This window comes from Myxine glutinosa, chromosome 6, assembly GCF_964187855.1.
Source record: "Myxine glutinosa chromosome 6, kmMyxGlut1.1, whole genome shotgun sequence".
Classification (NCBI taxonomy): domain Eukaryota; kingdom Metazoa; phylum Chordata; class Myxini; order Myxiniformes; family Myxinidae; genus Myxine; species Myxine glutinosa.
This window is the reverse complement of record NC_136266.1, coordinates 139,388,676-139,416,296: the sequence shown is the minus strand read 5'-3', so window position 1 is coordinate 139,416,296 and position 27,621 is coordinate 139,388,676. Positions and strand designations below refer to the sequence as shown.

Genomic DNA, 27,621 nt, shown 5'->3' with positions numbered 1-27,621 from the left:
CCTCGTGCAAGGGGCGGAGGAGCTGGGCGACGTGGGGCACGAAGCGGTGGTAAAAGTTTACCATGCCCAGGAACTCCTGGAGCCCCTTGATCGTGCGGGGCCGTGGGAAATCCCTGACCGCCTCCACCTTGGCCGGTAAAGGGACGGCCCCGTGCTCGGTGATGCGGTGCCCCAAGAAGTCGATGGTGGTGACACCGAAACGGCACTTGGCAGGGTTGATGATTAGGCCATGCTGGCCCAGGTGTTCGAAAAGCGTGCGGAGGTGGAGCAGGTGCTCCTCCCGGGACGCGCTCGCGACTAGGATGTCGTTCAGGTAGACGAACAGGAAAGGTAAGTCGCGCAAGACGCTATCCATAAGCCGCTGGAACGCCTGAGCCACATTCTTCAACCCGAAGGGCATCCTTAGAAATTCGAAGAGGCCGAAAGGGGTGATGACGGCCGTCTTCGGGACGTCGTCCGGTTGGACGGGGACCTGATGGTAGCCCCGTATGAGGTCCACCTTCGAAAACACGGTCGTGTTGGCCAACCGGGCGGAAAAGTCCTGAATGTGTGGGACCGGGTAGCGGTCGGGGGTGGTGGCATCGTTGAGCCGGCGGTAGTCCCCGCATGGCCGCCATCCCCCGCCGGGCTTCGGCACGATGTGCAGCGGGGAAGCCAACGTGCTGTTGGAGCGCCGCACGATCCCCAGCCGCTCCAGCGTGGCGAACTCCGCTTTCGCCACCGCGAGCTTCGTGGGCTCGAGCCGGCGTGCCCGGGCATAGACCGGCGGCCCGACCATGGGGATGTGATGCTCCACCCCGTGCTTAACGGCCACCGCTGAAAAGGTGGGCCACGTGAGGGCCGGGAAACTGGCGAGGAGGCGGGTAAAGTCGTCTGCTACCGGAAGCGTACAAACCAAACTCGCCGGGACGGAACCGTCCAGCAAGCCGCTTGGCAAGCCGCTCGGTGAGCCGCTCAGTGAGCCGCTCAACGAGCTGCTCAGCGAACAAGCGAGCGAGCTAAAGGTTTCAGCCTGGACGAGCCGTCTGCGCTTTACGTCGACCAACAATCCGTGCGCACATAGGAAGTCCGCACCGAGCAATGCCATGGGCATGCTAGCGGTCACGAACGACCATTGAAAGCGCTGCCCTCCGAACTGCAGGGAGAGGCAGCGCTTCCCGAACGTGCGGATGGGTGTACCGTTGGCGGCAAGCAAAGCGGGGCCCCGGCCCGCGGTTCGCTTGTCGGACGTGTAGGCGGGGATGACGCTTACCTGCGCTCCTGTATCCCAGAGGAAACGGCACCCGGACAAGGTGTCCGTGATAAAGAGGAGGCTGCTGGAATGGCCGACGCTCAGGGCCGCTACCGAGCGCCGGCTTGGTCGTTTCCCGACCTGCCAAATGAGCACGGCGGGCAACACTTCTTAGCCTTGTGGCCGAACCTGGCATGGAAATAGCACCAGGCTTGCAGCGGTGGGGGCGGCGGCGGTGGTGGTGGTGGTGGTGGTGGTCGGGGCGCGGCAGCGGCCACGAGGGACGCTGTAGCATCTGCCTCGGGAACCACGACAGCCGCACCGTAACTCGCTCGCGTGTCGCAAGCCGCGAAGAACTTGTCGGCCTCTATGGCCAGGGCGCGGGGTTCCCTTATGTTGGAACCGGCCAGCGCGAGGCGTACCTGTAGCGGTAGCTGGCGTAGGAAAAGTGCCCAAAATAAAAAAATCCGGGGCTTGGTCACCCAGCAGCGACAGCATATAATCCATCCGCACGGATGGTCGTGTGTCGCCGAGTTTGGGAAGGTCCAGGAGGCGGTCGGCCCGTTCGATCTCCGTGAGGCCGAACGTGGCGATGAGGAGACGTTTGAGCGCCCTGTACTTGTGGTCGGCCGGCGGGTGCCGCAGGATAGACACGACCCGGGCGGCAGTGCTGGGCCCGAGGGAGGCGACCACGTGGTAGTAACGGGTCTCGTCCGCCGTTATGCCTCGAAGCTGGAATTGCGCTTCGGCCTGCACGAACCACACATCGGCCTGTGCTTCCCAAAACTCTGGGAGTTTTACCGCGACAGTGTTGTTGGCCATGGCGCGTTCGGTGGTCAGCAACGGCTGAACCAATCGGGGTCACCAGTGAAGTGTGGTGCTGCGCACACAACTTGCTTGCCAAAGAGGTAGGCCACAACGCGTTTGATAAAACCAAGAGTCTTTATTATGAAAACTCGAACTGCAGCACTGAGCGGGCCCGAGCTTAGAGCCCGCATATATGTGCCGAGGCCACGCCTCGTCCCCGGGTGTGGCCGGTCGGCCGATAGGCGGGGCATGAATTCCAGTTCCCCACCTGGACGTTCGCGCCACCTGCTGGTGCGCTGAATTCGTGTACCTTGCTTGTGTCCGCCACACTATAATATTAATATTATTGACAGTGAGTGCATCGAGTTTGTCTCTGATACATTAGAGTAATACATACTGGTACAACATGGAATCACTGTTTGTTTATTAACAGGGCATTAAAGGATGACCTGGGCTGACAGGATGACCTCCGTGGTACTCACACTCTTTAAGCTGTCTAGCCTGGGTTAGAATCCTGACCCAGCTATAAACTATCCTTCTGGTGTTTCATAGACTGTGTGAATCATCAATGTGTGTGTGTTGTCCCTCCAATGGATGTTAAATTTGGCGTCCCATCTTCCGACATTAGTTGCTGGATGTCAAAGATCCCCATGGTGTCCTTCATGAAGAGTGGGCGAGCTATCGCCGGCACATTGAACTGATTACAAATTCTTGTCCGAACTACTGCTGGGAAGGCAATGGCAAACTGCACAGTATAACTATTGCTCAGGAAGCTGCTTTGGTGGCAACGGCGCCCTGTAACAAGTATGGTACATCAGATATCAAATAAAATAACAACTGAATAGTGAAAGCAAAAAAAAAACTGAAAAGGAAATTAAAGCCACTTAAAAACGATAGACACAGACATGCAGAGGAGAGTGGGGGGTGGAGCTGAAAGTGAGGGGATGGAGGGGAGTGGGGGAGAGATTGTGGAGGAGAGTGGGGGATGGAGCTGCAAGTGAGGGGATGGAGGGGAGTGGGGGAGAGATTGTGGAGGAGGGCGAAGAGAGGGAGGAAGAGAAAGGAGAGGGATACTTTTGCTAGCTTTTCCCGTCACTTGGGACAGGTACTCTTTCTTGTAAGTTATAAATACAAACACAGAACACTTTTGCTGTGGAGAGATAAAGGCATCAAATGTGTCGGGGCACCTACACATCCATTCAGACCACTTTGCGCTAATGAGTATCTTGCTGTTCTTTAAGAGATGTTAACACCTGTACTTTCAGCTAAGTTAAATGCTTGATGTCTACTGGATCATCGTCTATCACATAGACAACATACCCCGCAGGTAGGTAACATCACTTTTGGAGAGTTTGGGCTTTCCTCCTCTACATATTTGAGTGTCAACAGCACCATTTTCTTATATCCTCCTCAGAGTGTTGAAAACAGCTCTTAATGAAACGTGAAGTCGGCTGCAATCTGCTGCATGGAGTCACCTTCAATAGCTAAGACTTTGATTTATATTTGCTTTTCATGCGATTTCATTTTCCTTCCCATGAGACATCGTACTCACCACACTAAAGTATTTCTGCAGGTGTGGCACTTTCTGATCACTTGCATGACAACCAACTATAGTGTGCTGTATCAATTACACACGACTGTACCATGGAGAAATTTCATTTTTACGCATTCATGAGATGTGAATCGATCAAGCGTTATTTGCATTTTTAACTAATTCAAACTTACCTTTCCAAACAAGCCATCAAACAAAACAAACTACCACAGAGGAAAAGCATGCCAAAAGCTATTGTTGGTTTTCTTCCCAGGTGTTCTGTGGTGAAGGATGCAATGAATAGGCCTGGAGAGGTAAAGAGAACAGAACATCAATGTTTTTCATTCGCTTCTTGCTTGATAGTGATCAGTCTTTCAGCCAAATACAGAAAAAAATACAAGTGATGAACAATAGAACTAGAACGGCACTCTTCGACGTCATGGCGTCAACTGGTATGCCCCCGCCCACATTATTACATCATTATAATACTTGTATCAAGTTTGATTTAAATCCATTCAGCTGTGCCCAAGTTAGTACATTTTCACCTGACATGACCTCTGACCTTTTACCTATTGACCCCCAAAATTTAATCAGTTCAAGTTCACATCATTATACATACCTGTACCAAGTTATAATTAAAATCCCTTCAGCTGTTCACAAGTTCTCATATTTGTACCTGACATGACCTCTTACCTTTGACCTTTAACCTTTGACCCCAAAATCTAATCAGTCAATCTTTACATCATTATACATACCCGTACCAAATTTGAATTGTATCACTTCAGCCATTCTCAAGTTATAGACCTATTACAGAAAGCATGTTGGAATCGGTTGTACCATGGCCAACCAGAAACCCAGTGGTCGCTAAGCCTCAAAATATTTCTCAAGGTCTTGTGATGATGTTCACAGAATGTCCTCAGATTGCGAAAGTGTTTCCTTTTTGTTAAATGTGTTAAACAGCTCGTGTTGAACAGAGGCTTATGTGCAAATCTATGAATCCTTACCATCCTCATTTATATTCACAGATGTAACAGTTATCATCAGGGATGACATATGTGATTGACATCACAAAGCTGGATATAGTCCTAGCTATTACAAAGTCCCAACATGAATGCAAATTATCAATTAATTTCAATTTTAGAATGAAATTAAGATATTTCAGCTCCGTCGACTCCAACAGTACCAGGGTGCCAAGTCGCAACAGCATGAGGGTCATCACCCTCTTGCGCATTGAAAGGTTAACACCCAAATCATCAGCTTTACTTCGCTTCCAGCCGCAGTTGAGCAAACCTTCATCAACATTCATTTTATTATCAGTTCAAAGCTTGAAAAGCTCATTCCTAAGTACCGCCAGATCAGACTAGCAACCCTGACACCAAATTGAAGTGACGTCATACTACACATTTATTTAGATTTTCGAGGCCAGGTACCATACTCGTATTTTCAGATTTCTCCTGTCCTACGAACAATGAAAACATGACTAAAGAATGAATAAAGATTAGAATTAGTATAAGAATGACATTAAAAAGCGCTAATTATATATTTCATTAGACTAATGAGTACAAACACAAAAGTTGTCAAAAACAAATGCTGACCATACGTGCAACACGAATCAGCTACATAAGAAACGAAAATAAATCAGACTAAGGCTATTAACGATGTATTAAAGTTAATTGGAAGTGGTCAAACGCGACCATTTTGGCTGCAATAGAAATTGAGAGAACAAATTTGAAATCTTCATACATGAGACTACTTGATGCATGCTCTCTGAATTTCTATCTCAAGAATTATTACAAATCAGACGAATTAGTACAAGGATGACATTACTTGGTTCTAATTACACCTTTAATTAGACTATAGTGAGGTTTCCATGCTACGCATGGGTGGGAGGCCAGAGGCAAACAGACAATGCAGAAACGGCGAATGCTAAAGCATGAAACCAATAAATTCCACATTCCTGTAGCACCTTCAGTCGCACGTCAGACATGGACAGCAAGTTCGTGAAGGACCTCCATGAAAAACGTACCCGTTTGTTTGTTCCATACTCAGTCAATGGCGAATGTGCATATGGCGATCCGCGAATTCACGTTTAGAAAGTAGAAACCGTCACGGCATTTCGTCATTCACTTGAACTCGATATCTCTTTTTTCATTCCAAACAGCATAACTCCAATCACAAATTAAATAGCATTAATGTAAAAAATAAACTTTTAACAACATTCGTGACATAAACAAATATTTAAATCCTGATGTGAAGTTCCGTACGGTTGGGTGAATACAATTACGAATTCAAAATCGAAATTGTATTCACTCGATTCCAATCATCAATTGATACTTTAACAAAACGATTAACACGATTAACGTTTAACGATTTAACATTACGATTGAATGACGGTTGTATTTGGATATTATCAAACCCGCGCATTGCGTAATCTGTCCACTTTCGCATTCGCGGCAGGTTCATAATTGTCATCAAAATCTAAACAGTATTTGTAGAATTTCAATAAAAGCCACATCACTGTTCATATCGGTAAATATTATTACATCGCGTTTGCACAAACTGGAAAATTGGAAAACTTGGAAAAATTGGAAAAACAATATACCATTAACCTTTACATCATTATGATGTAAATGATGTAAACATCATTATGTTTACATTTTACCCGGTAGAGTAAAATCCTTCACATCATCATTATCTGATGGAGGATTTTACTCCCAGGGGTCCCAGGAATACCCACCCAAAATATCGTTGCGATCGGTTGAGCCGTTTTTGCGGTACCTTCGAACGGACAGACGGACATTTGGTGAATTATAGTAAGATGAGTACAAACACAAAAGTTATCCGAAACTAAAGATGACACTGGTCAACAAAATTTTTAAAGTTTTATGGTTCTAGTATATTTTGAGATGATTCTAACCAACATGAATCTGTAGATTTCGATTAAGATATCCAATTTTCACTAGCACATCCAGGTTTTGAGAACCCGTATACCATAGGAATACCACTTCATTTGAAATTCACAAACCTCTTGTTGACCCTGAGAAGGTATTGTTACGGACGCGGGTAAAGATGTTATATTTGCCGAGCGGAGGCTCCGCGACCGAACAGTGCTTCCCTGACTAAAACCCGATTTACCCCAAACTTTGGCCGGATCGCGCCACCGCTATTCAATCGGGAAAACTCTAAAGCGACCAAATGCAAAGAGGAAGAAGACGTACAGAAGAGTAACTGGATTTATTATTTACACACATATAAGCAAGAAGAAAGCAGTCACGTTTATTTATAGGGACAGGAGACGCAGGTGACACAGTGAAATCTTTAGCTTATACAGACTTATTGTTACTACCCAGGACAGCACGAACAAAACAAACTCACGTACGCAAATGGATGGAAATTGCAGGCAGGAATGACAGGAGGTGGGTGGCTGGAGGAAGGCACGGAGCTGGCTGGAGTTTGATCCCGCACGGGACGTCGGGCTGGACCTCGACGGCCGCCGATGCCACCGATCCTGTCGTATGCGCGGGGTAGCGGGTTGGAGCTGCTTGGTGGAGCCAAGCCAACGCTGCTGGTGGGGGGTCTGGCGTGACGGGTTCTCTCTCCCTCTCTCACTAACTCCAGGACTCTTTCTCTCTTGCTTAGTCCAACTCTTCCTCACCACCGACAACTCAACGCAACCCCTCCACTCTACGCAAACACTGACCACCACTGACGACCAACCCAGCTCTGACCAAAAAAACCACACACTCCGCTCTTGTCGTAGCTCATTCCGTAAAAGCTCATCTGCCTCAGGAAACGCCCTGCCGTGGGTTATATAGGCCCCGCCCCTCAACCTTTGCGAACCTCCCCGATCGCTCTTCCTCCGCCCTCTCTAGCCAAACCCTTGGCTCATGGTTGGTCGAGTGGGGCTGGCTCACTCCTCCCCTCTATGACGAGGTGGAGACACGCCTTTCTTCTCCAACCCTGCCTCGTGGTCAATGGCGGCAATTGGAGGGGAGGTAATTGCCAATCGACGAAAGGTGAAACGACGAAAGGGGAAATGGAGGTTTTTGGGAATGGGAATGAAGGGAATCTATCTCTTTCACTTGGTGCAATGGAGTATTTAAGTTAATGGGAGACACAGCCTTACTCTAAGACACATAATAAGATATAGCTACTGAACAAGGGTATTCTATGATTAGCTGACGTGTATGCCTTTGGACTAATTACCGAGACGCCCTTTTTACCTTTATACAACTCTGGAGGCAGGAGGGGCCATATCCAACAATGTTCATCACCATCTTCAATATAATACAACACAATCAAAAAAATGCAATCCTCATATCCGCAACACTGCACCCTCCTCCTCTTAGGCACGTCCCGGGCCTACAACTTTTATTTAGTGTGACACGTAGGTGTAGTTCCCTCTACTTTTAACCTGACCCTGAGTGCGACAGTTTTAAAACATAAATAAATGTGTCCCGCTGCTCCATTGCACCCTGCCTAACAGACTTATGCCCACAGTTAACCGAATTGCGGAATGGTCTTCAAACTATACATTGACGGTGGGGAGCATTATTTACAGTTGACACTACTTTTATTTACAAAACTCAACCCAGGACCTGTAATTGTTCTTTCTGGGGGGGGGGAGACAGTCTGCTCTGCATCGACGCACCATGAAAGCACCTATAACGCACCAATACACACCCAAGCACCAATCGGTGCAGTCACCATTGTTCAACAGTGTTCAATAAAAATAACATCAACAACCCCTAACCCTGCAGGTGGTCTCTTGCTCTTCGGCTCCCTCTGCTGGCTATTATTATCTCTTCCAGTTGTTGTCTTTTCCTTCATTTTCTTACTGGCGGCCTATTTGCAATAAAGCTTGCCCAAACGTGTCCATTTTATTTATTTTATTTATGGCCCACAGGGCCGACTACGTGTGGTTCACCTGTGGGGCATCGGTGCCCTGTGGCCAAGGTCCGCCAGCAAGATTTCGGGCCCTCATGGCCGGTTCCAGCAGAGGGGCCATGCCCCAACCCATGGGGTCCATCAGTGGTGCTCGGCCACAGACATGTGGTCCATAATGTGGTGCATCGATGCAGACAGCTGGTTCTGAGAGTTCCGGGCGCACAATGGCCGACTCACGCACGCTCCCCTCGGCGCCCAATGGCGCACAGGTCATGTGGGAGACAAAAGGGGGAAGACAAATGAGCGAGGGGTAAGGTCACAAGGGTACAGATCAATAAGGCAATGCAGGGCGAAATGCGTACGGAGAGCGAAGTGAGAAAGCTCGTCCCTACCGTACGTCACCCCCCTGTCACCTACACTACCCTAGCCCTTACCCCATATGTACAAAATCTACACATTACAAATTCGTCACTACCGTCACGTCTTCCCCATATTTCCCTTATACCAAATTCGTCTCCACAATCCCTCTACTTCAAAATTTGCCATCACCCAATTCATCATCAATCCTCATAAGGAGGAAGAGATGGAACATCAAAGCACAATGTCACACCCACGTCATGATGCGTCTCACAATCCAAAACATTTGCACATTAAAATAATTAAACATGGCATGGTGTGGAGGTACGTCATCTCAGGTGAGTGGATGCAGATGGTGCGAGGAGACTTCAATCCTAACTATCCTCTAAATGACATTAACACACTTTACACTACCCGGGGTCTTTCCCTGCCAATCCATTGGCCAACTTACACTATGGGTTCTAAAAACCAATTCCCATTGACCAACTGTGGTGCTTCTCAATTTGGGGTCTCACTCCCCCGATTCATCTCCCGGTGCCCTTGCACAATTTCTGGGCTGTGACGTGTAGCTCTCCCAGCAGGTCTACCCACCTGCACACCTCCACCACTGTAGTTGCCACCCGAGCTTACCTAGCTCCTCATCCTAACCTAACTAACTGGGGAAGGCCCCTCCTGGCTCTGTCACCCCACTCGGTGCCCTCTGGCACTGGGCTACCCGGGTCCGTCCTCCGGATCCTCGGGCCCCATCCACAACAACTCTACCGGCTCCCAGAGCCCACCTGCGGCCTCACCTGGCCGACATCCTCACAGTGGTGGAGCGCCCAAACCAACTACACACACTAACAGGCTACACGCCCAGCCATTTCCACAACACTAATGCACCCATCCAAATACCATTCTCTCACCCGCACCACAGATGCCAATATCCAACCACAATTTACCTGTACCCTCTACCTAACACTTACACTACCCGCCCCGGGTATCCGTGAGGGGGGTCCACTCTTCCCCCATTCACACCTTCGCACCATCCACTCCACTCCATTGTTTCCACCATACTCACTCCACGACCATCCATTCCAATACCCCATATATTCCACACTACCATTTATTCCACATAGCCACATACACCTGTTGTTGCACACCTGTGCAATCACCTGGTGCCACCTGCACCCTCCTCCTCTTCCTGGACCAGTTGGTCAACACAATACACATCACTATCACCATCACTCAAACACTGCTCCATACACCTGTCCAGTTGCACACCTGTTCCTTACACACTTTTCAATACACTTGAATACACCTCCAACACTCACACGGCATCATCTGAACTACCTGTTGCCCTGCTAACTTAGTGCTCCCCGTCTTCCCTTTAAACTAAGCACATACCACGTCATTATAATCCACACTAATGTACCTGCGTCCCCACTACAGGTATCAGTCACTAACTAATCTTAACGTTACCTAATGTCATCTTCTAGGGCCCTACACACAATATCCTAACCCACCCGGGCTAGTATTCACTGCCATACACCCCATAACTCTAGTGCTCCTTTGCCCCCCCCCCCCCCGTGAGGGATGACAGCATTGCCATCCCACCACATGGGGGCGGCCTTCCACTACCAATTTTGCTCACCAAATTTCAGCCAATCAAAAATTTGCCAATTACTGCCAATTCTATTCCAATCATCAAATTTTGCCTTTTTCTAATTTTGGGTCCAAAACACTAACCTCATCACCCGTCTACTTATTAGATCCTCTCGGTGCGCCAATTCACGTCTCCAGCCCGGCTTCGTACAGCCGAGCAATGAATGCGGGTTCTTTGGTACCGGCGGTTGGATGCGTCCGACATTCGGTGCAGGGAAGGAGGTTTACCCGGGCCGAGATCCCACGCACCACCTCGGCACGGAGCCATCCAATGTCCCGATCTCGACCTGCCGGAACGTCTCAATAAAAAGCGGTCGCCATGACGACCCTTCCTATCGGGCTGCCCGCTCCGCCTAGTGGAGCACGGACGCGGCCGTTCAAAGCGAGGCCCAGCGTGGATCGCGTACGGCGGTCCTTTCGGACCCCCCGCGGTTCGGATCCCCGCTGGTTCTCGCGGCACGCGAAGCCCGGCACGCACCGAGGGCCCGATTCGGCTAAATGTCGTTCTAACCGCTAACCCGGTTGCTGTCGATGCCTCACCTGCATGCTTACACGCATACGCTACCCCTTTCTTGCTCATACATCCAGCTATTCCCATGCTCCTCGTCATTGCACCTTCTCTTCCACACCCAGGTACACTCATTCTGCTCACCGACTTGGTCACACACCTGACCACCTCACACCTTTGCATACACTCGTTGTTCGCACACCTCACCAACACACCTCTTCGCGCCCCCTCCTCGGTCACCTCCTCTGTGACAATCACAGGTGTGCTCTCACTCGCACACCCAACCACGTGCCTCACTACCAACTCAAGTGTGCATTCCCACACACGCTCTACCATTCCAGGTGTACATCCTCGCTCACCTGTCACAACCAACTCACGCTCCGGGTCGCTCTCACTACTTTCACCTACACTCTTGACAGCGCACTCACCCTTACTCTCGACAGCGCACTCTTTCCTCATGCACCTGTCCGTTACACACCTTTCTCGCGCACACTCTTGCGCACACTCTCCCGTTACATCCTCTGTAACACTCACCACAGGCATGCATTCTCCCTCACTCTTGACAGCGCACTCACTCCCCATGCACCCGTCCGTTACACACCTTTCTCGCGCATCCTCTTGCGCACACTCTGTCGTTACTTCCTCCGTAACACTCCCCACTCCGCGCTTCCATGTGCCCCCTCGCACACGCGCAACGACCGACTCACTCTCGACAGCACCCTCACTCCTCGGCGCGCACTTTTTCCTCACACACCCCATGGTCGGACATTCTCGCACACCTCGTTTTTCGCACACCAGACCTGTCGCACACTTCACCAACGGCCTCTCACGAACACCCGGGTCCACATCAACCCCCAAGCCGACTGAAGCTCCCCTCACATCATGTACATTTCCACGTATATCGCCACTCACCTTGGCACCTCGTCTCCGCACCTCTTTTGCCACCTGCAAACTCTTTATTTGGTTAGTGAGCACACCATCATGAGTTGAGCACCGACCTTGTACATATTCCATCACCTCCTCCTGGATTTCTCTCTTAGTTTCTGTCCGTCTCTTCTTAATTTCACTCACCTCTTCTTCCACTTCCTCTAATTTTTGCTTCACCTCTTTTATTTCCTGGTGCGTCTCCTCAAGTTCGTCCTCTAAGGCTACCGTGACCGTCTCTATGTGCGTCCTTACCTGCCGGTCCTTCGTCTCCATTATCTCTGTCACCTCGTCCAACCTCATTGTCAGTCCCTCACGTACCATCTGACATTGCCTCTGTGTCGCTATCAAGTCCTTTTTTATGTTGTTTTGTGTCGCTTTTAACCCTCCTAGTACCGCAGTGTTCCTTTGAACCTGCTCCACTAACTCCAATTGTCCCTCTGTCAGCTGTTCCACCTCCTCCGTCAGATCTTCTATTCCCCCTTGTAACTTTGCCGTCCCATTTCTCACCTCTTTCTCGATACGCTTTTCGCCTCGCTTTACCTCCTCGCGTACCCCCGAGACCTCCTCACTCACACCTCGTCGTATCTCCTCTTTCATCTCCTTCATCTCTTTTGTAGATGCCACCCTCATCTGTCCCAATTCATCCCTCTGAGCATCCAATTTACTTTCTAACCCGATTTTCACCTCCTCTATCTGGTTCCCCATCTGTTCGATTTCCCGGGCGGATTGCTCCCCTATTTCCCGCAATTTGTCTTCCATCCTATTTTCTAACCCCATTAACCCCTTTTTCACCCCCTCTAACTGATTCTCCTGGGCAGCCATTCTATTTTCCACCCCCGTTAACCCATGTTTTACCTCTTTTATCCCGTTGTCTAACCCCTCAAATTTAGCTTCTAGCCGTTCCCCCATTTCTCCCATTTTGCCCCCCATTTCGCCCATTTTGCCCCCCATTTGCTCACTCTGAGCATCCATCCGGTTCCCCATTTCGCTCCCCAATCGCTCACTATCAGCCCTTGCTTCGTCCCTCATTGCCCCCATACTGTGTTTCAAACCTCCAATTTGGTCTCCCATTCGGCCCTCCAATTGCTCACTATTCTTTTCCATAAGGGCCTTTATTTGTATCATGAAAAGATTCCAATCCACTGGTGGCGCTGCTACGGTCGCGGGCGTGGCAAAATTTGGTGCCGCTACACCCACGTGCGCGAGGACGCCATTTTGCGCGCCCGAAACCTCGTGCGCGAGAGCGCCATTTTGCGCGTCTGATACCCCCTCAACCACATCCTCCATATACATTTCCCCGAGGTCCTGGGTCGATTCCACATTTCCACCCCGTCTATCTCTATCTCTCCCACCGGCATCCCGTCGCCTTGACCAGCCATGGCGCGATTTCAAAATTCGGGTTTTCCTTTAAAAACAAGACAATTTCCAGCTGCTTGTAATTTTGAGCGCGTTAAGCGCGCTTCGGGCCTCGTATCTCACTCCCTGACACCAATTGTTACGGACGCGGTTAAAGATGTTATATTTGCCGAGCGGAGGCTCCGCGACCAAACAGTGCTTCCCTGACTAAAACCCGATTTACCCCAAACTTTGGCCGGATCGCGCCACCGCTATTCAATCGGGAAAACTCTAAAGCGACCGAATGCAAAGAGGAAGAAGACGTACAGAAGAGTAACTGGATTTATTATTTACACACATATAAGCAAGAAGAAAGCAGTCACGTTTATTTATAGGGACAGGAGACGCAGGTGACACAGTGAAATCTTTAGCTTATACAGACTTATTGTTACTACCCAGGACAGCACGAACAAAACAAACTCACGTACGCAAATGGATGGAAATTGCAGGCAGGAATGACAGGAGGTGGGTGGCTGGAGGAAGGCACGGAGCTGGCTGGAGTTTGATCCCGCACGGGACGTCGGGCTGGACCTCGACGGCCGCCGATGCCACCGATCCTGTCGTATGCGCGGGGTAGCAGGTTGGAGCTGCTTGGTGGAGCCAAGCCAACGCTGCTGGTGGGGGGTCTGGCGTGACGGGTTCTCTCTCCCTCTCTCACTAACTCCAGGACTCTTTCTCTCTTGCTTAGTCCAACTCTTCCTCACCACCGACAACTCAACGCAACCCCTCCACTCTACGCAAACACTGACCACCACTGACGACCAACCCAGCTCTGACCAAAAAAAAACACACACTCCGCTCTTGTCGTAGCTCATTCCGTAAAAGCTCATCTGCCTCGGGAAACGCCCTGCCGTGGATTATATAGGCCCCGCCCCTCAACCTTTGCGAACCTCCCCGATCGCTCTTCCTCCGCCCTCTCTAGCCAAACCCCTGGCTCATGGTTGGTCGAGTGGGGCTGGCTCACTCCTCCCCTCTATGACGAGGTGGAGACACGCCTTTCTTCTCCGACCCTGCCTCGTGGTCAATGGCGGCAATTGGAGGGGAGGTAATTGCCAATCGACGAAAGGTGAAACGACGAAAGGGGGAATGGAGGTTTTTGGGAATGGGAATGAAGGGAATCTATCTCTTTCACTTGGTGCAATGGAGTATTTAAGTTAATGGGAGACACAGCCTTACTCTAAGACACATAATAAGATATAGCTACTGAACAAGGGTATTCTATGATTAGCTGACGTGTATGCCTTTGGACTAATTACCGAGACGCCCTTTTTACCTTTATACAACTCTGGAGGCAGGAGGGGCCATATCCAACAATGTTCATCACCATCTCCAATATAATACAACACAATCAAAAAAATGCAATCCTCATATCCGCAACAGTATTCTTCCCACCACTTCATTTGAAACTTGGTTTAATGAAGAACTTTGTGAAGGCCATGGATCAAGATGGTGCTGGCTTCCACTACTTGATAATGAAGTTCCAAGGCATTGTATCTGAGGCCAAAGTAAAGGCGCGTGTTTTCAATGGTCCTCAAATTCGTCTTGTACTCACTAATCAGGACTTTGTAACGAGACTATCTGAGCTAGAAAGCGTTGCTTGGGATAGCTTTGTGGCTCTTGCTAACAATTACCTTCAAAATTTCGAGCACCAAATTATGAAGAGCTTGTGGACAAGATGTTGAAGTGCTCGAATGTGCTCGAATGTCACTCAAGATACATTTCTTCCATTCTCATCTGGACTTCTTTCCACAAAATCTTGGCGATGTCAGTGATGAACATGGAGAAAGGTTTCACCAGGAAATTGCCGTCATGGAGACTCGATATCAAAGCCGATTCAATCCAAACATGATGGGCGACTACTGTTGGACTTTGCAGTGTGTAAGTGATTGCTCCTACAAACGCAAAAGTAAAGTTCAGAAGCACTTTTAATGTGATGTAAATATAAACTTAAAGTTCATATTTTTTGTGATATTTTATAAAGTTCATATTATTTTTGGAGATTTCCTTTTTTTATGTGATGTAAATAAAAACATAAAGTTCATATTATTTTTGGTGATATTTTATCAAGTTCATATTATTTTTTGTGATACTTTATAAAGTTCATATTATTTTTGGAGATTTACATTTTTTATGTGATGTAAATAAAAACTTTAAGTTCATATTACTTTTTGTGACAATAAATAGACTTATTGAGACTTAATCAAGAAATTTGCATGCTCTAAAGATTTTTTCCACACTTATGATGTGCTACGTCAAGGTTACATGATAGCGAAATTTTAAGGTCAGATTCGGATTTGTGGGCACCAAATTAGTTAGAAACAGTCCAAAATAAGTCAGAACCAATTTGGCTGTTGACCAGTGTGACCATACATCCAACAAGAATCAGCTATTTAAGAACGAAAGCAAGTGCAGATACATTCAACGAACACCGCCCCCATGCCAAATAAATAAATATCATCCTCCAGCACGGCATTGCCGGGGCACCCGGCAATACTGCTGTGCAGCACATAGAGAGGGTATTGGGAGATAGAGGTGTACAATAATTGATTGATTAATTGCTTAATTAAAATCAACAAATAACAATCGTAAAATAATTTCTCATCAATTCACTAATAGCATACCCCAGCCATCAGTGTTTCATCCAAAGCTGTAACTTTTTGAAAATTAAATAAGTCATTAATCAAAATTTGTATTTATTTATTAATCAATAAATAATAAATCGATTAATTAATAAATCAAATAATTACTTTATAGCCACATCCCCTGGTCACTGTTATGTCCAAATATCAGCTTCCTAACTCAAAAGGTGCCTGGGATATTGCCCAGATGAGAAAGGAAATAAATAAGTACTTAATAAATCGATAATAATTAAGTAATTGATCAATTAATTAATTGTTAAATCAAATAACTAAAAATACTGTTTTTGCCAAAGCACTTGCTCACTATTGTGCCGAAATTTCAGCTTCCTAGCTTAAAGGATGGATGAGATATCGCCCAGACAAACAAGAAAGAAAGAAACCGGAGTGAAAACTGAGTACACGTACTCACTTTCAGCGCGCGTCATCGCTGGGCCCCCTTCGTTGCCCGGCGATGACGTCATGCAGCGCCTGGGGTGGAAAAGGAAAGGAGCGGTGTACAACAAATCAGACTAAGGGTCTTAAGAATCTTAAAGTAATTAGCAGTGGCTGTAATGGAATGCAACAAGCAGTAGCCATGTTAGGCAAAATGTCTGCAAACATCTCAATTAAACGACAGGAAATGGATGTACAGTCACGTGAAAAAGTAAGTACACCCCATGTAAAGTTTTGACTTTTTCAACATATTTCAACATACAGCTATTTGATCTTCATTTCAACAATATTGATAGATAAAGGTGATATAATATAACAAATATCATGAAACATTTACATTTTGTAGTCCTTTGTTTAATTTAAATAAACATAAATGCAAATTTCGCATGTGGAAAAAGTAAGTACACCCCTACATTTATCACCACTTCAAATACCTAAAATTAGAATCAGGTGCACCAGCTCAGGTGCAAATGATTAGAACATCGTTAGAGAGGATCTTGGAGGAACCTGTCTTATTTAAACCTCAGACATTTAGTTTGGTTTGCTCTTTGTTGTTGAAGTGTGCGGCGTCACCATGCCTAGATCAAAAGAGCTCTCTGAGGCCTTCAGAAAAAAGGTTATAGATGCCTACGAGCCTGGGAAGAGATTTAAAAAGATCTCCAAACAATTTGAAATTAATCATTCGACTGTCCGGAAGATCATCTACAAGTGGAGAAGATTCCAAACAACTGCCAACTTGTTCAGGCCAGGCCGCCCCAGCAAGTTCAGCCTGAGAGCAGACCGCAAGATGCTGAAAGAAGTCTCTAAGAATCCCAGAATGTCATCACGGGACCTACATGTAGCTCTTGCCACTGTTGATGTCAAAGTGCACGAGTCTACCATTAGAAAGAGGCTGCACAAATTTGATCTACATGGGAGGTATGCCAGGAGGAAACCTTTGCTGTCCCGAAAGAACATCAGGGCAAGACTAAAGTTTGCCAATGAACACCTAGGCAAAGACCAGCACTTCTGGAACAATGTGCTCTGGACAGATGAGTCAAAGGTAGAGCTATTTGGCCACATTACCAGAAGACATGTTTGGCAAAAACCAAAGACAGCATTTGACTACAAGAACCTGATACCAACTGTAAAGCATGGTGGTGGAAATATTATGGTTTGGGGCAGCTTTTCTGCATCAGGGCCTGGGCAGCTCACCATCATATAATCCACTATGAATTCTTCATTGTACCAGAGGGTGCTTGAGGATAATGTGAGGCCATCTGTCGGAAAGTTGAAGCTCAACCGTAGGTGGACCTTGCAACATGACAATGACCCTAAACATACCAGTAAATCCACCAAGGAATGGCTGAAAAGCAAGAAATGGAGGGTTCTGGAATGGCCATGTCAAAGCCCGGATCTAAATCCCATCGAGATGTTGTGGGGGGATTTGAAACGAGCTGTGCATGCAAGAAACCCCTCAAACGTCACATAGCTGAAAGAATTCTGCATGGAGGAGTGGGCAAAAATTTCTCCCAGTCGATGTCAGAGACTGGTAGACGGTTATAAGAAACGCCTCCTTGAGGACAACCTCAATTGGCAGAAACAATTCTACCAAAGGGAGCAATACCACCTATTAGAGCCAAGGGTGTACTTACTTTTTCCACATGCGAAATTTGCATTTATGTTTATTTAAATTATACAATGGACTACAAAATGTAAATGTTTCATGATATTTGTTATATTATATCACCTTTATCTATCAATATTGTTGAAATGAAGATCAAATAGCTGCATGTTGAAATATGTTGAAAAAGTCAAATTTTTACATGGGGTGTACTTACTTTTTCATGTGACTGTACATGTTATGATCTAGATTTGGAATTTGTCGATGGTCAGTTGTCTTCATCATCCGATGATGGAGATATGCTATCATCACTGCCGCAATCACTGTCATTCTCCAAGTCGTCATCAAGCCTGAGATTTTCATGGAGCTGTGGACCCTCAAACCAGCCAATATCGTAGAGGAACCATCTGATAGCTCCCAACCATCTTCCAGAGATTGATTGATTTGTGGGTCATGAGCAGGTGCCAACATCCTTGCCACGAATGCTGATCGCTGGACATGGATAAGGAACTCTCCTCCACATGGTGGTAAACTGCTGGAGGCGATCCCCTTAAATTTACCCAGTGGATTTTTGGGTTTCTTGGATGGGCAATAGGCTTTTTTTATCAAGGGCAAGAAACTGAGTGCGATTGAATGAGGTGTCATTCCTGAAACTGTACATGCTGCACGGGAATGTATCAATGGCATCCAGTGTAGTTTCATCGACTTCCTTCTCACAGGCCAAAGTGGCAAACACCTTATTGAATCGATCGCTCATTTGCCTCCAGACATGTTGCTGGTTGAACTTTTCCCAACCTAATGAAGGCTGATGTGTATTCATGATGAAGATGACTGCATGACCTTCGGCCAACATTTCAGCTGTCGATTATACCATGTGCATCCATTTGCTGTAGTTTCATTGAGATGTTCGAGGACATTTTAATTTGCCTAACATATTTACCGCTTAAGATGGATGTCCCCCAAATACTGCATGTCCCGCAAATATTCCTACAGGGCGCACAAGATCTGCCAGCAATCCTCTTATGGTGAAACTGCCAAAATCAAGACTCTCTGCTCACCTTCACTCTTTCATTCCTCTTTTCTGCCGCCTCTGGAACAAACTTCCTCACTCTCTTCAATCCCACTCATCCCTCCAGGTCTTTAAAACAGCTGTTCACCACCAGTCATATTTCATATTTCCGTATCAAAGTTCACCATATGAAAGTCATATTTCCATTCTTTGTAGGATGGGAGAAATCTGAAAATACGAGTTTGGTACCTGGACTCCAAAATCTAAATACATATGTAGTATGACGTCACTTCAATTTGGCGTCATTGGTGCTTGTCTGATCTGATGGTTTTTTGTATACTGAATCGAGGCTCGTGAAAGAGCTAACATTTACTTCACAAACAAATCAACCAGGCAAACAAAATATATAAAAAGAGGGAGCGGAAGACAAGATGGGGAGAGAAGGGGAAGCACACAAACACAACATTTGAGAGCAGGGAGATGTGTGGAAGGGAGAGGGCTTGGGGGGAGGAGGCATGGGAAGGGGGGGGGGGGGAAGGGAGGGAGAAGTATAAAACACAAGGACACCAAGGACTTCCAGGACAGAAGTTGGTATTTCAAAAAAGTGGAATTGGGGTGAAATTAGCGGGGGTTGAAAAGATCAAGGTTTTGGATGGGGGAAGATAAGAGATGGTGGTGAACAGCTGTTTTAAAGACCTGGAGGGTGGAGTGGGATTGAAGAGAGTGAGAGAGTTTGTTCCAGAGGCGGGAGAAAAGCGGAATTAAGGAGTGAAGGTGAGCATAGAGTCTTGATTTTGGCAGTTTAACCATAAGAGGGTTGCAGGCAGATCTTGTGCGACCTGTAGGAATATTTGTGGGACAGAGCCCAGAGAGAGCTGGGGGGGCAAGGCCAGAGAGGAGTCGGTAGAAGACGGAAAGACCACCAACCTGCCTGTGGTGAGTGAGTGAGAGGCCCTTGGAGTTAGCTTCATCGCGGGAGATTCCAATGATTCTGAATGCTTTGGTTTCAACAGCGTGAAGACGAGCTAGGTGTGAGGCAGGAGCACCAGCCCAGAGGGGAGAGCAGTATTCCATTGAGCTGCGGATGAAAGCCTTGTATGTGGTGAGGAGCTCAGGTGTGCCAAGGAAGAACTTCGCACGACGGAGGATGCCCAGTCGGCGACTGGCTTTGGAGGCCAGATTTGAAATGTGGTTTTCCCAGGAAAGATCATGGCAGATAGTGAGACACAAAAGCTTGAGTGACAGAACTTCTTGGAGAGGATTATTCAGAAAGTGGATGGGAGGGTTGTCCAGTCGGTCTTTTCGGAGAGACATCGTAAGAGTGTGAGATTTGTCAGGATTGAAAGACATGTTCCACTTGTTTGCCCAGTCTGTGATTTTGTCCAGGTCTGCAGAGAGTGAGGAGGCTGCAGACTGCCGATCTGAGGGATGAAGAATGGAGCGACAGAGAGTAGAGTCGTCAGCAAAGAGATAGAGAGGATTTTCAAGAGAGTCAGAGAGATCATTGATGAAGACCAGAAAAAGCACAGGGCCCAGAACACTGCCTTGGGGAACTCCAGCCTGAACAGGAAGAGGAGATGAGAGAAACCCATTCAGGGCCACACGTTGACTATGACTAGAGAGGAAGTCCGCCAGCCATGCGTGGAGATTACCACGGATACCAAAAGAGGAGAGTTTGGTGAGCAGAGCGGGGTGCCAGACCATATCGAAGGCACGTGATATGTCAAGGGAGACTGCTCTAATTTACTGTTTGGCATTGAGGACCTCCATCCATTGTTGAGAAAGCAGAAGCAGCATGTCCAGAGTAGAGTGTCCAGGTCTGAAACCAAATTGATGATCAGAGATCAAGCCATTGGAGAAGAGGAAAGATTTCATATCTGAAGCAATGATGGATTCCATGACTTTGCTGATAATTGGGAGAAGGCTGATTGGTCTGTAGTTGCTGGGATCTGTTTTTGCACCTTTTTTGTGCAAAGCGGTGATGTTGGCAGATTTCCAAGCAGAAGGAAGACGACCTTGAGGAAAAGAGAGGGTGAAGAGAACAGAGAGAGGGAGTGAAAGAGCGGAAGAACAGGATTTTAGGACCCGTGGGCTGATGCCGTCAGGTCCAGTTGCAGAATCCGAGTCGAGGGTTGACAGAAACTTTTCCACCTTGTCAGGAGGAAAGGACACAGAGTCCAGGAGCAGCTGGGTACGGTGGGTACAGAGAGGGATGGGTTTGCGACACAAGATTTAGAGGCAAACACAGAGTTGAGGCATTCAGCTTTTTCACGTGCGGAGTCAGCCATGTGGCCATTTGAGGTGAGGGAGGGGATGGAGGGGGAACAAACACCAGAAACAGATTTGACCAGACGCCACCAGGATTTGGAAGAGGGAGACAGATAAGAGAGTTCGGTCCTGAGAACGGAGAGATATTGTTTCCTGGCTCTCCAATACTTAGGAACAATACTCCGGTACTTTGGAATGAGCTTTGCAAGCTTTAACTGATGGTAAAATGGAACCACACTATTGAGATATTTGTTCACAACTGTCTAATTAAACCGGGCCTCGCTCCTTTCCAAAAGCTTGGTGGATTTTTACTTTTGCTTTCAAAATTAATTGGAAAATTTCTAGTTGATTTTTCTTTTGCATCACCATGAATTTAACAGCAGTTTTGATCCCAATTTCCAAAAGCTTTCTTTCGTGGCCATTTCATTGAGACAAGATGGAATTAATTTCCACGGATGTACAGTATGTAATGAATTGAACTCCAGAACCAAAAAAAAGTGTAAGAAACCACAGTACACTACTCACAATAAGCTAGGGATATTGGCAGGTTCTTCGGTGTGGTTGATTTTGTGTATTAATTATGTTGAAAAAAGTTGTTGGTCCTAATTCTATGGTTATTAATGAGTGTGAAAAAACAGCATTCTTGTTTTCAATATGCGAACCCTAACCCCTATAAAAAAAATAAACTCACTCCCACAATATCCCTAACTTATTGTGAGTAGTGTATATGTTTAAAAGGAATATCGGTAAATAATGCGACAGCTAAAATTGTGCAAATATCTGTCCCCTTCATAAAATAAATAATGTTACAAGCAGAACAAGAAAACTTTTGGACTTACCTTTGGAAAGGGCAGGTTTTAATGCAGATGATTTTTGGAAAAACACAGGAATGCCATCAAAATAATTATATTTAAATTACACTGCACTGCTGACTAAACTGGAAAACCTGGTTAAACAAGCCATTTTTAAACAGTATTTTGCTGAAGATGAGTGTTGCTATATTTTTCATTTTTAAGCAAGGCGTTTGTTGATGACGTCACTATTATTGAAAAATATTCCCATTAAATATATGATCAGCTTTATGGACATATCTTATATGGCTATACAACTCGTACCTGGAAGCTCAGCAAGTGTTGTCCACAGTATATTAAGATAGTCTTTGGTGGTGAGAAACTGGCACGGACGTATGCAGTTCGAATCCTCTGTGTCCACATTGTCAGGTACTGCAGGGAAAAAGGTTACACTTCAGCATCAAAAAGCAACGAGAGACTGGAGGCTACACAACCAGTATGAGGATGTTAACAATATCAAGAATAAATGTTCACACATTTTGCAATAAATGTTCGTTTTCCATTAATTGTCAAACACTTTCTAAAATCCCAACTCACCCTTCCCCTCCGAAACTCTCCCCTCGCCCCTCCCCTCCTAAACTCCCCCCTCACCCCTTTCCTCCTAAACTCCATCCTCACTCCTTCCCCTCCTAAACTACCCCCTCACCCTTCCCCTTTAAATCTCCCCCTTCACCCCTCCCCTCCCAAACTCTCCCTCACCCCTCCCCTCCTGAATTCCACCCTCGCCCCTCCCCATCGAAACTCCCCCCTCACCCCTCCCCTTCAAATCTCCCACCTCCATTTTTCTCCAATTCTCCCCTCTCACCCCTCCTCCTCAAAGCTGCCTCCTCCCCACTTCCTCTCCCTTCCAACTCAAACCTCTACCACCTCCAACCTTCAACCTCACTCTAGCCCTCCCTCAAACAACACCTCACGGTGCCTCTTTCAATCACAATCAAACCGTATGTCCTCCTCATCCCTGGTGTTGGCTTAGTGGTTAGGGCGCCGGCTTGGGATCCTAGGATCCTTGGTTTGAATCCCGGTCGATCGCTGAATTAACGCCAGGGTGGTTGACTCAGCCTGTCATCCTTCCGAGGTCGGCAAATTGAGTACCAGTTCACTGGTAATTCCCTGTGTGTGGCAAGAGGCGACTAACATGGTTTGCGGCAGGAAGGGCATCCGGCCATAAAATATTGCTTCAAAAAGGGGACCACTGTGCCCAAAAAAGGCCAACCCCTGCTCTGTGGGGGAAAATGGCCTTTAAAAGTGGTCTCTCTCTCATCATCTCATCCTTCCCGTTCTCCTAGCTCTTCTGAAATGTCCCACACACTATCAACAGCTCTCCCTACCTCCTCCTTTTCCTCATCTTACCCAACTCCTCCCCTCCCCTGTCCTGTACCCGATGCTCCCCCTCCCTCTTCCTTAACGGCATGGACCTCAAACATCTAGGGCCTTTGCTCAAAGCTGACTGATCTCTCCATACAGGTTGCTTCTGACAAACCAGACTTAATCTGCTTAACAGAAACTTTCCTCCTTCAATGTGTATCTGATTCCTTAATATCTCTTCCTGGTTACTCCCTCCTCCAGTATGATAGACCTGAGCCTCGTTCTGGAGGTGGGGTTGCTATATTTATCAAAAAAACTCTCTTCCTCACTCTCACTGCACTGCCCTCACAACACCACACCCCCATGAGTACCGCTGGCTACGGCATCCTCTCCGCTCCCACCTTTTGTTCATATGTGTTCTGTACCGTCCACCAAACAGTGATGATTCTATTTACATCTCGCTGTTTGACAACATGGACCAACTTCTATCTACTCATCCCAACTGGCGACCTCATATGTGGCGACTTCAACTGTCATTATGCCAGCTTACTGGGTGTGGGTACCTCTCACACCAGCCATGGCACCTCAGCAAAGGACTTCTGCGACTCATTGGGACTGACACAATCTGTCAATTTCCCAACCCGGATCTCAGTCAACGGAGCATCTTCTCTTCTTGACTTGGTTATGACTAACGTCCCTGCAAATGTCTGCTGCTCTTCTTCTGCTCCAATAGATTAATCTGATCGTTTGCTTGTTGTCATACCCTTCCTCCCATCCATGGTACACTGAAGCTTGTGGTGAGGCAGTTGCCCTGAAACAACTTGCCTTCGCCTTATGGAAGGCAAATCCAACCGAAGGCAATCTCAGTTCCTTTCACAAAGCTCAGAACAAGTGTGTCTACCCTCAAGAGAGCCAGGAAACGATATCTCTCTACTCCCAAGACTGAATTCTCAAACCTGTCTCCCTCCTCCAAATCCTGGTGGCGTCGGGTCAAATCTGTTTCTGGTGTTTGTTCCCCCTCGATCCCCTCCCTTATCTCAAACGGCTACACAGCTGACTCCGCACGTGAAAAAGCTGAATGCCTCAACTCTGTGTCTGCCTCAAAATCTTGTGTCCCGAACCCATCTCTCTCTCTCTTTGTACCCACCTTACCCAGTCGAACCTAGCTGCTCCTGGTCTCTGTCTCCTTCTCTCCTGACAAGGTGGATAAGTTTCTGTCAAACCTCGACTCTGATTCTGCAACTAGACCAGACGGCATCAGCCCACGGGTCCTAAAATCCTGCCCTGCTGCTCTATCACACCCTCTCTCTGTTCTCTCCTCTGCCTCTTTTGATCAAGGTAATCTACCATCTGCTTGGAAATCAGCCAACATTCCCACTTTACATAAAAAGGTGCAAAAACAGATCCTTGCAACTACAGACCAACCAGCCTGCTCCCAATAATCAGCAAGGTCAAGGTATCCATCATCGCTTCTGATATTAAATCCTTCCTCTTCTCCAATGGCTTGATCTCTGATCATCAATTTGGATTCAGACCAGGTCACTCTACTCTGGACATGCTGCTTCTGCTGTCTCAACAATGTATGGAGGACCTCATTGCCAAACAAGTCATCAGAGCCATCTCCCTTGACATATCTCATGCCTTCGATACGGTCTGGCACCCCACCCTGCTCACCAAACTCTCCTCCTATGGTATCCATGGAAACCTCCACACATGGCTTGCCGACTTTGTCTCTGGTCGCAGTCAACATGTGACCCTGAATGGAATCCTCTCATCTCCCCTTCCTGTCCAGGGTGGAGTTCCAAAGCAAAGCAGCAAAGGGAGGACCAACTTCATATTAATGCCCATGATTTTGGAATGAGATGTTCGACGAGCACATACCGATGTGATGCTGGGTGTCCACATACTTTTGACCATGTAGTGTATCTCCCACGATGAAGCTGATTCCGAGTGCCTTTCTCTCTCTCACTGTAGTCTTGATTTTGGCAGTTTCACCAGAAGAGGGTTGCTGGCAGATATTGTGCATCCTGCAGGAATATTTGGGGGACAGAGTACAGACAGAGCAGGGGAATATTTGGGGAATACTCTGTCCTCCAAATATTCCTGCAGGATGCACAAGATCTGCCAGCAACCCTCTTCTGGTGAAACTGCCAAAATCAAGACTCTCTACTCACCTTCACTCCTTCATTCCTCTTTTCTCCTGCCTCTGGACCAAACTCCCTCACTCTCTTCAATCCCACTCCTCCCTCCAGGTCTTTTAAACAGCTGTTCACCACCATCTCCTCTCTTCCCCCATCTACCCCTGTTAAAACACCCCAATTCCACCTCTTTCAATCTCCAACTTCTTTCCTGAAATTCCTAGTAGTGTTCATTTGCTTTGTACCATGTACCCCATTCTCTCCCCCCATCCCAGCCCCAGCCCATACGTAATGTGTTAGCTCTTACACGAGCCTTGACTCTGTATACAAAAATTTTTTAAACCATGGGAGATAACAATAATTTTTAGAGCTTTCGATTCCACGGAATCCACCCGAGACAGTTGTCAAGCTGGGGCACTAGCCCATAATGGAGAGCAGTACTCTATTGAGCTATGGACAAAGGCCTTGTATGTAGATGTGAGTAGCTCCAATTTTCCAAGCAAAGACCTAGATCGATGGAGGATGTCCAGTCTGTGGCTGGCTTTGGAGGTCAGCTTAGCAATGTGGTTAGCCCAGCGGAGGGCATGGCTTATGGTAAGGCCAAGAAGTTCAAGAGACTGAACCTATTCCAGTGGATCATCAGGGAAATACAACGGTTGGTTCGTTTGACAATCATTCTGGGGTGATAGGGTGAGACTGATATTTTCCAGGATTGAAGGACATGTTTCTATTTATCAGACCGGAGTCCAATGCTTTCCGGATCAGGAGAGAAAGAGAGAGGGATGCAAATGCTATCTGTCTGCCTAGCAGAGGGATAGCAGAGGGGGTACCGTGTTACACAATATCAAGTCATCTGCAAAAAATTAAGAGACGTTTTCCAAAGCATCGTTTTCCATGTCATTAATATAGACGAGGAACAATATTAGGTCCAAATCATTGCCTTGATGAATTCCAGCCTCGACTTGCAGAGGGGAGGAAAGGGTTCCATTGCTGGTACCACATTGACTGCGTGTTTTGAGAAGTCAGAAATCGAGGAATAAGGCAGCATTCTATACCACAGGCTGAGAGCTTGACAAGTAAAGAAGTATGCCAGAATGTGTCGAATGCCCAAGATATGTCGAAGGAGACGGTCTTAACATCCAGTTTGAAATTGAGGGCATCTATCCATTGCTGAGAAAGGAACAGAAGCCTATCCAAAGTTGGGTGATCAGGACGGAGTCCAAACTGATAGATTGAGAGGTTGTTTGAAAACAGGAAGACTTGACATCAGAAACAATGATGGATTCCATGACTTTGCTTTGTAATTGGCAGCAAGCTCACTGGCATATAATTGGTAGAGTCTGTTTTTTTTCATCCTTATTGTGGACAGGAGTGATGTTTGCTGACTTCCTTGCAGAGGGGAGGTGGCCAAAGGAAGGCAGACTGACAGGGAGGAGGGAGGTGAGGGGGCAAGAATGACAGAATAGGATTTGAGAATTTGTAGCAAACATTGGCTGAGGGCGCAGCTGTGCCGCTGTTGCCCTCTGTAGGTTAGGGGAGGAAATTGGCCAGGGTGTCGACGATAGCTCGCCTACTCTTCGCGAAGGAGGTGGTATGTTAAAACAATACCTTGAAATAATTTAATACAAGGAAAAAATTACTGTATTGGTTCACGAGGTATCAAACAGAGTGACCACTATATTCGTCATGGGTGTGTGTCTGTCTGTCTGTCTGTCCGCAGCATAACTACCCGATGATATCATCCGATCTTGATGAAACTTGGGTGGGAGGTTGATATCATGATCTAGTTGTGTCCTGCCTAAAATGGGCTTATTGCGCCCATTGTGGGCGGAGCCACAGCAGAAAAAGATGTCTTTTTAGGGGGTAATCGAGTTCAAGCTACATCTTCTCCGAGGGGTTTGGTGGAATCTGACAGGGGTTTCGGTATTTGGTTAGGCCAATGTCACGTGTCTAGCCCCACGGAGCTCGAATTTTCATTTTCGCCCCAAGGTCAAGGTCACAAGGTCACGAAATTTAGAAAAGTCGATTTTTGATGGTTTTATTACATTGTTCGCTTCCTGATGGGGTGAAATGTCGTACATGATCTTAT

General features: G+C 47.1%; 1 protein-coding gene across 3 annotated transcripts in view; it reads right to left on the bottom strand.

Annotated features, from left to right (window-relative positions):
• Positions 1 to 27,621, bottom strand: part of LOC137430361 (synaptic vesicle 2-related protein-like) — a 194,221-nt gene that overhangs the window by 55,575 nt on the left and 111,025 nt on the right. For all 3 annotated transcript variants that reach the window (XR_010985040.2, XM_068121172.2, XM_068121173.2), the window contains exons 12-13: positions 22,354 to 22,461; positions 3,764 to 3,875 (exon numbers count right to left, since the gene is read on the bottom strand). Coding sequence is in view for 2 of the 3 variants with exons in the window: in XM_068121172.2 (XP_067977273.2) it covers positions 3,764 to 3,875; positions 22,354 to 22,461 (220 nt within the window). In the remaining variant the exon portion in view is untranslated. The remainder of the gene's footprint in view (positions 1 to 3,763; positions 3,876 to 22,353; positions 22,462 to 27,621) is intronic.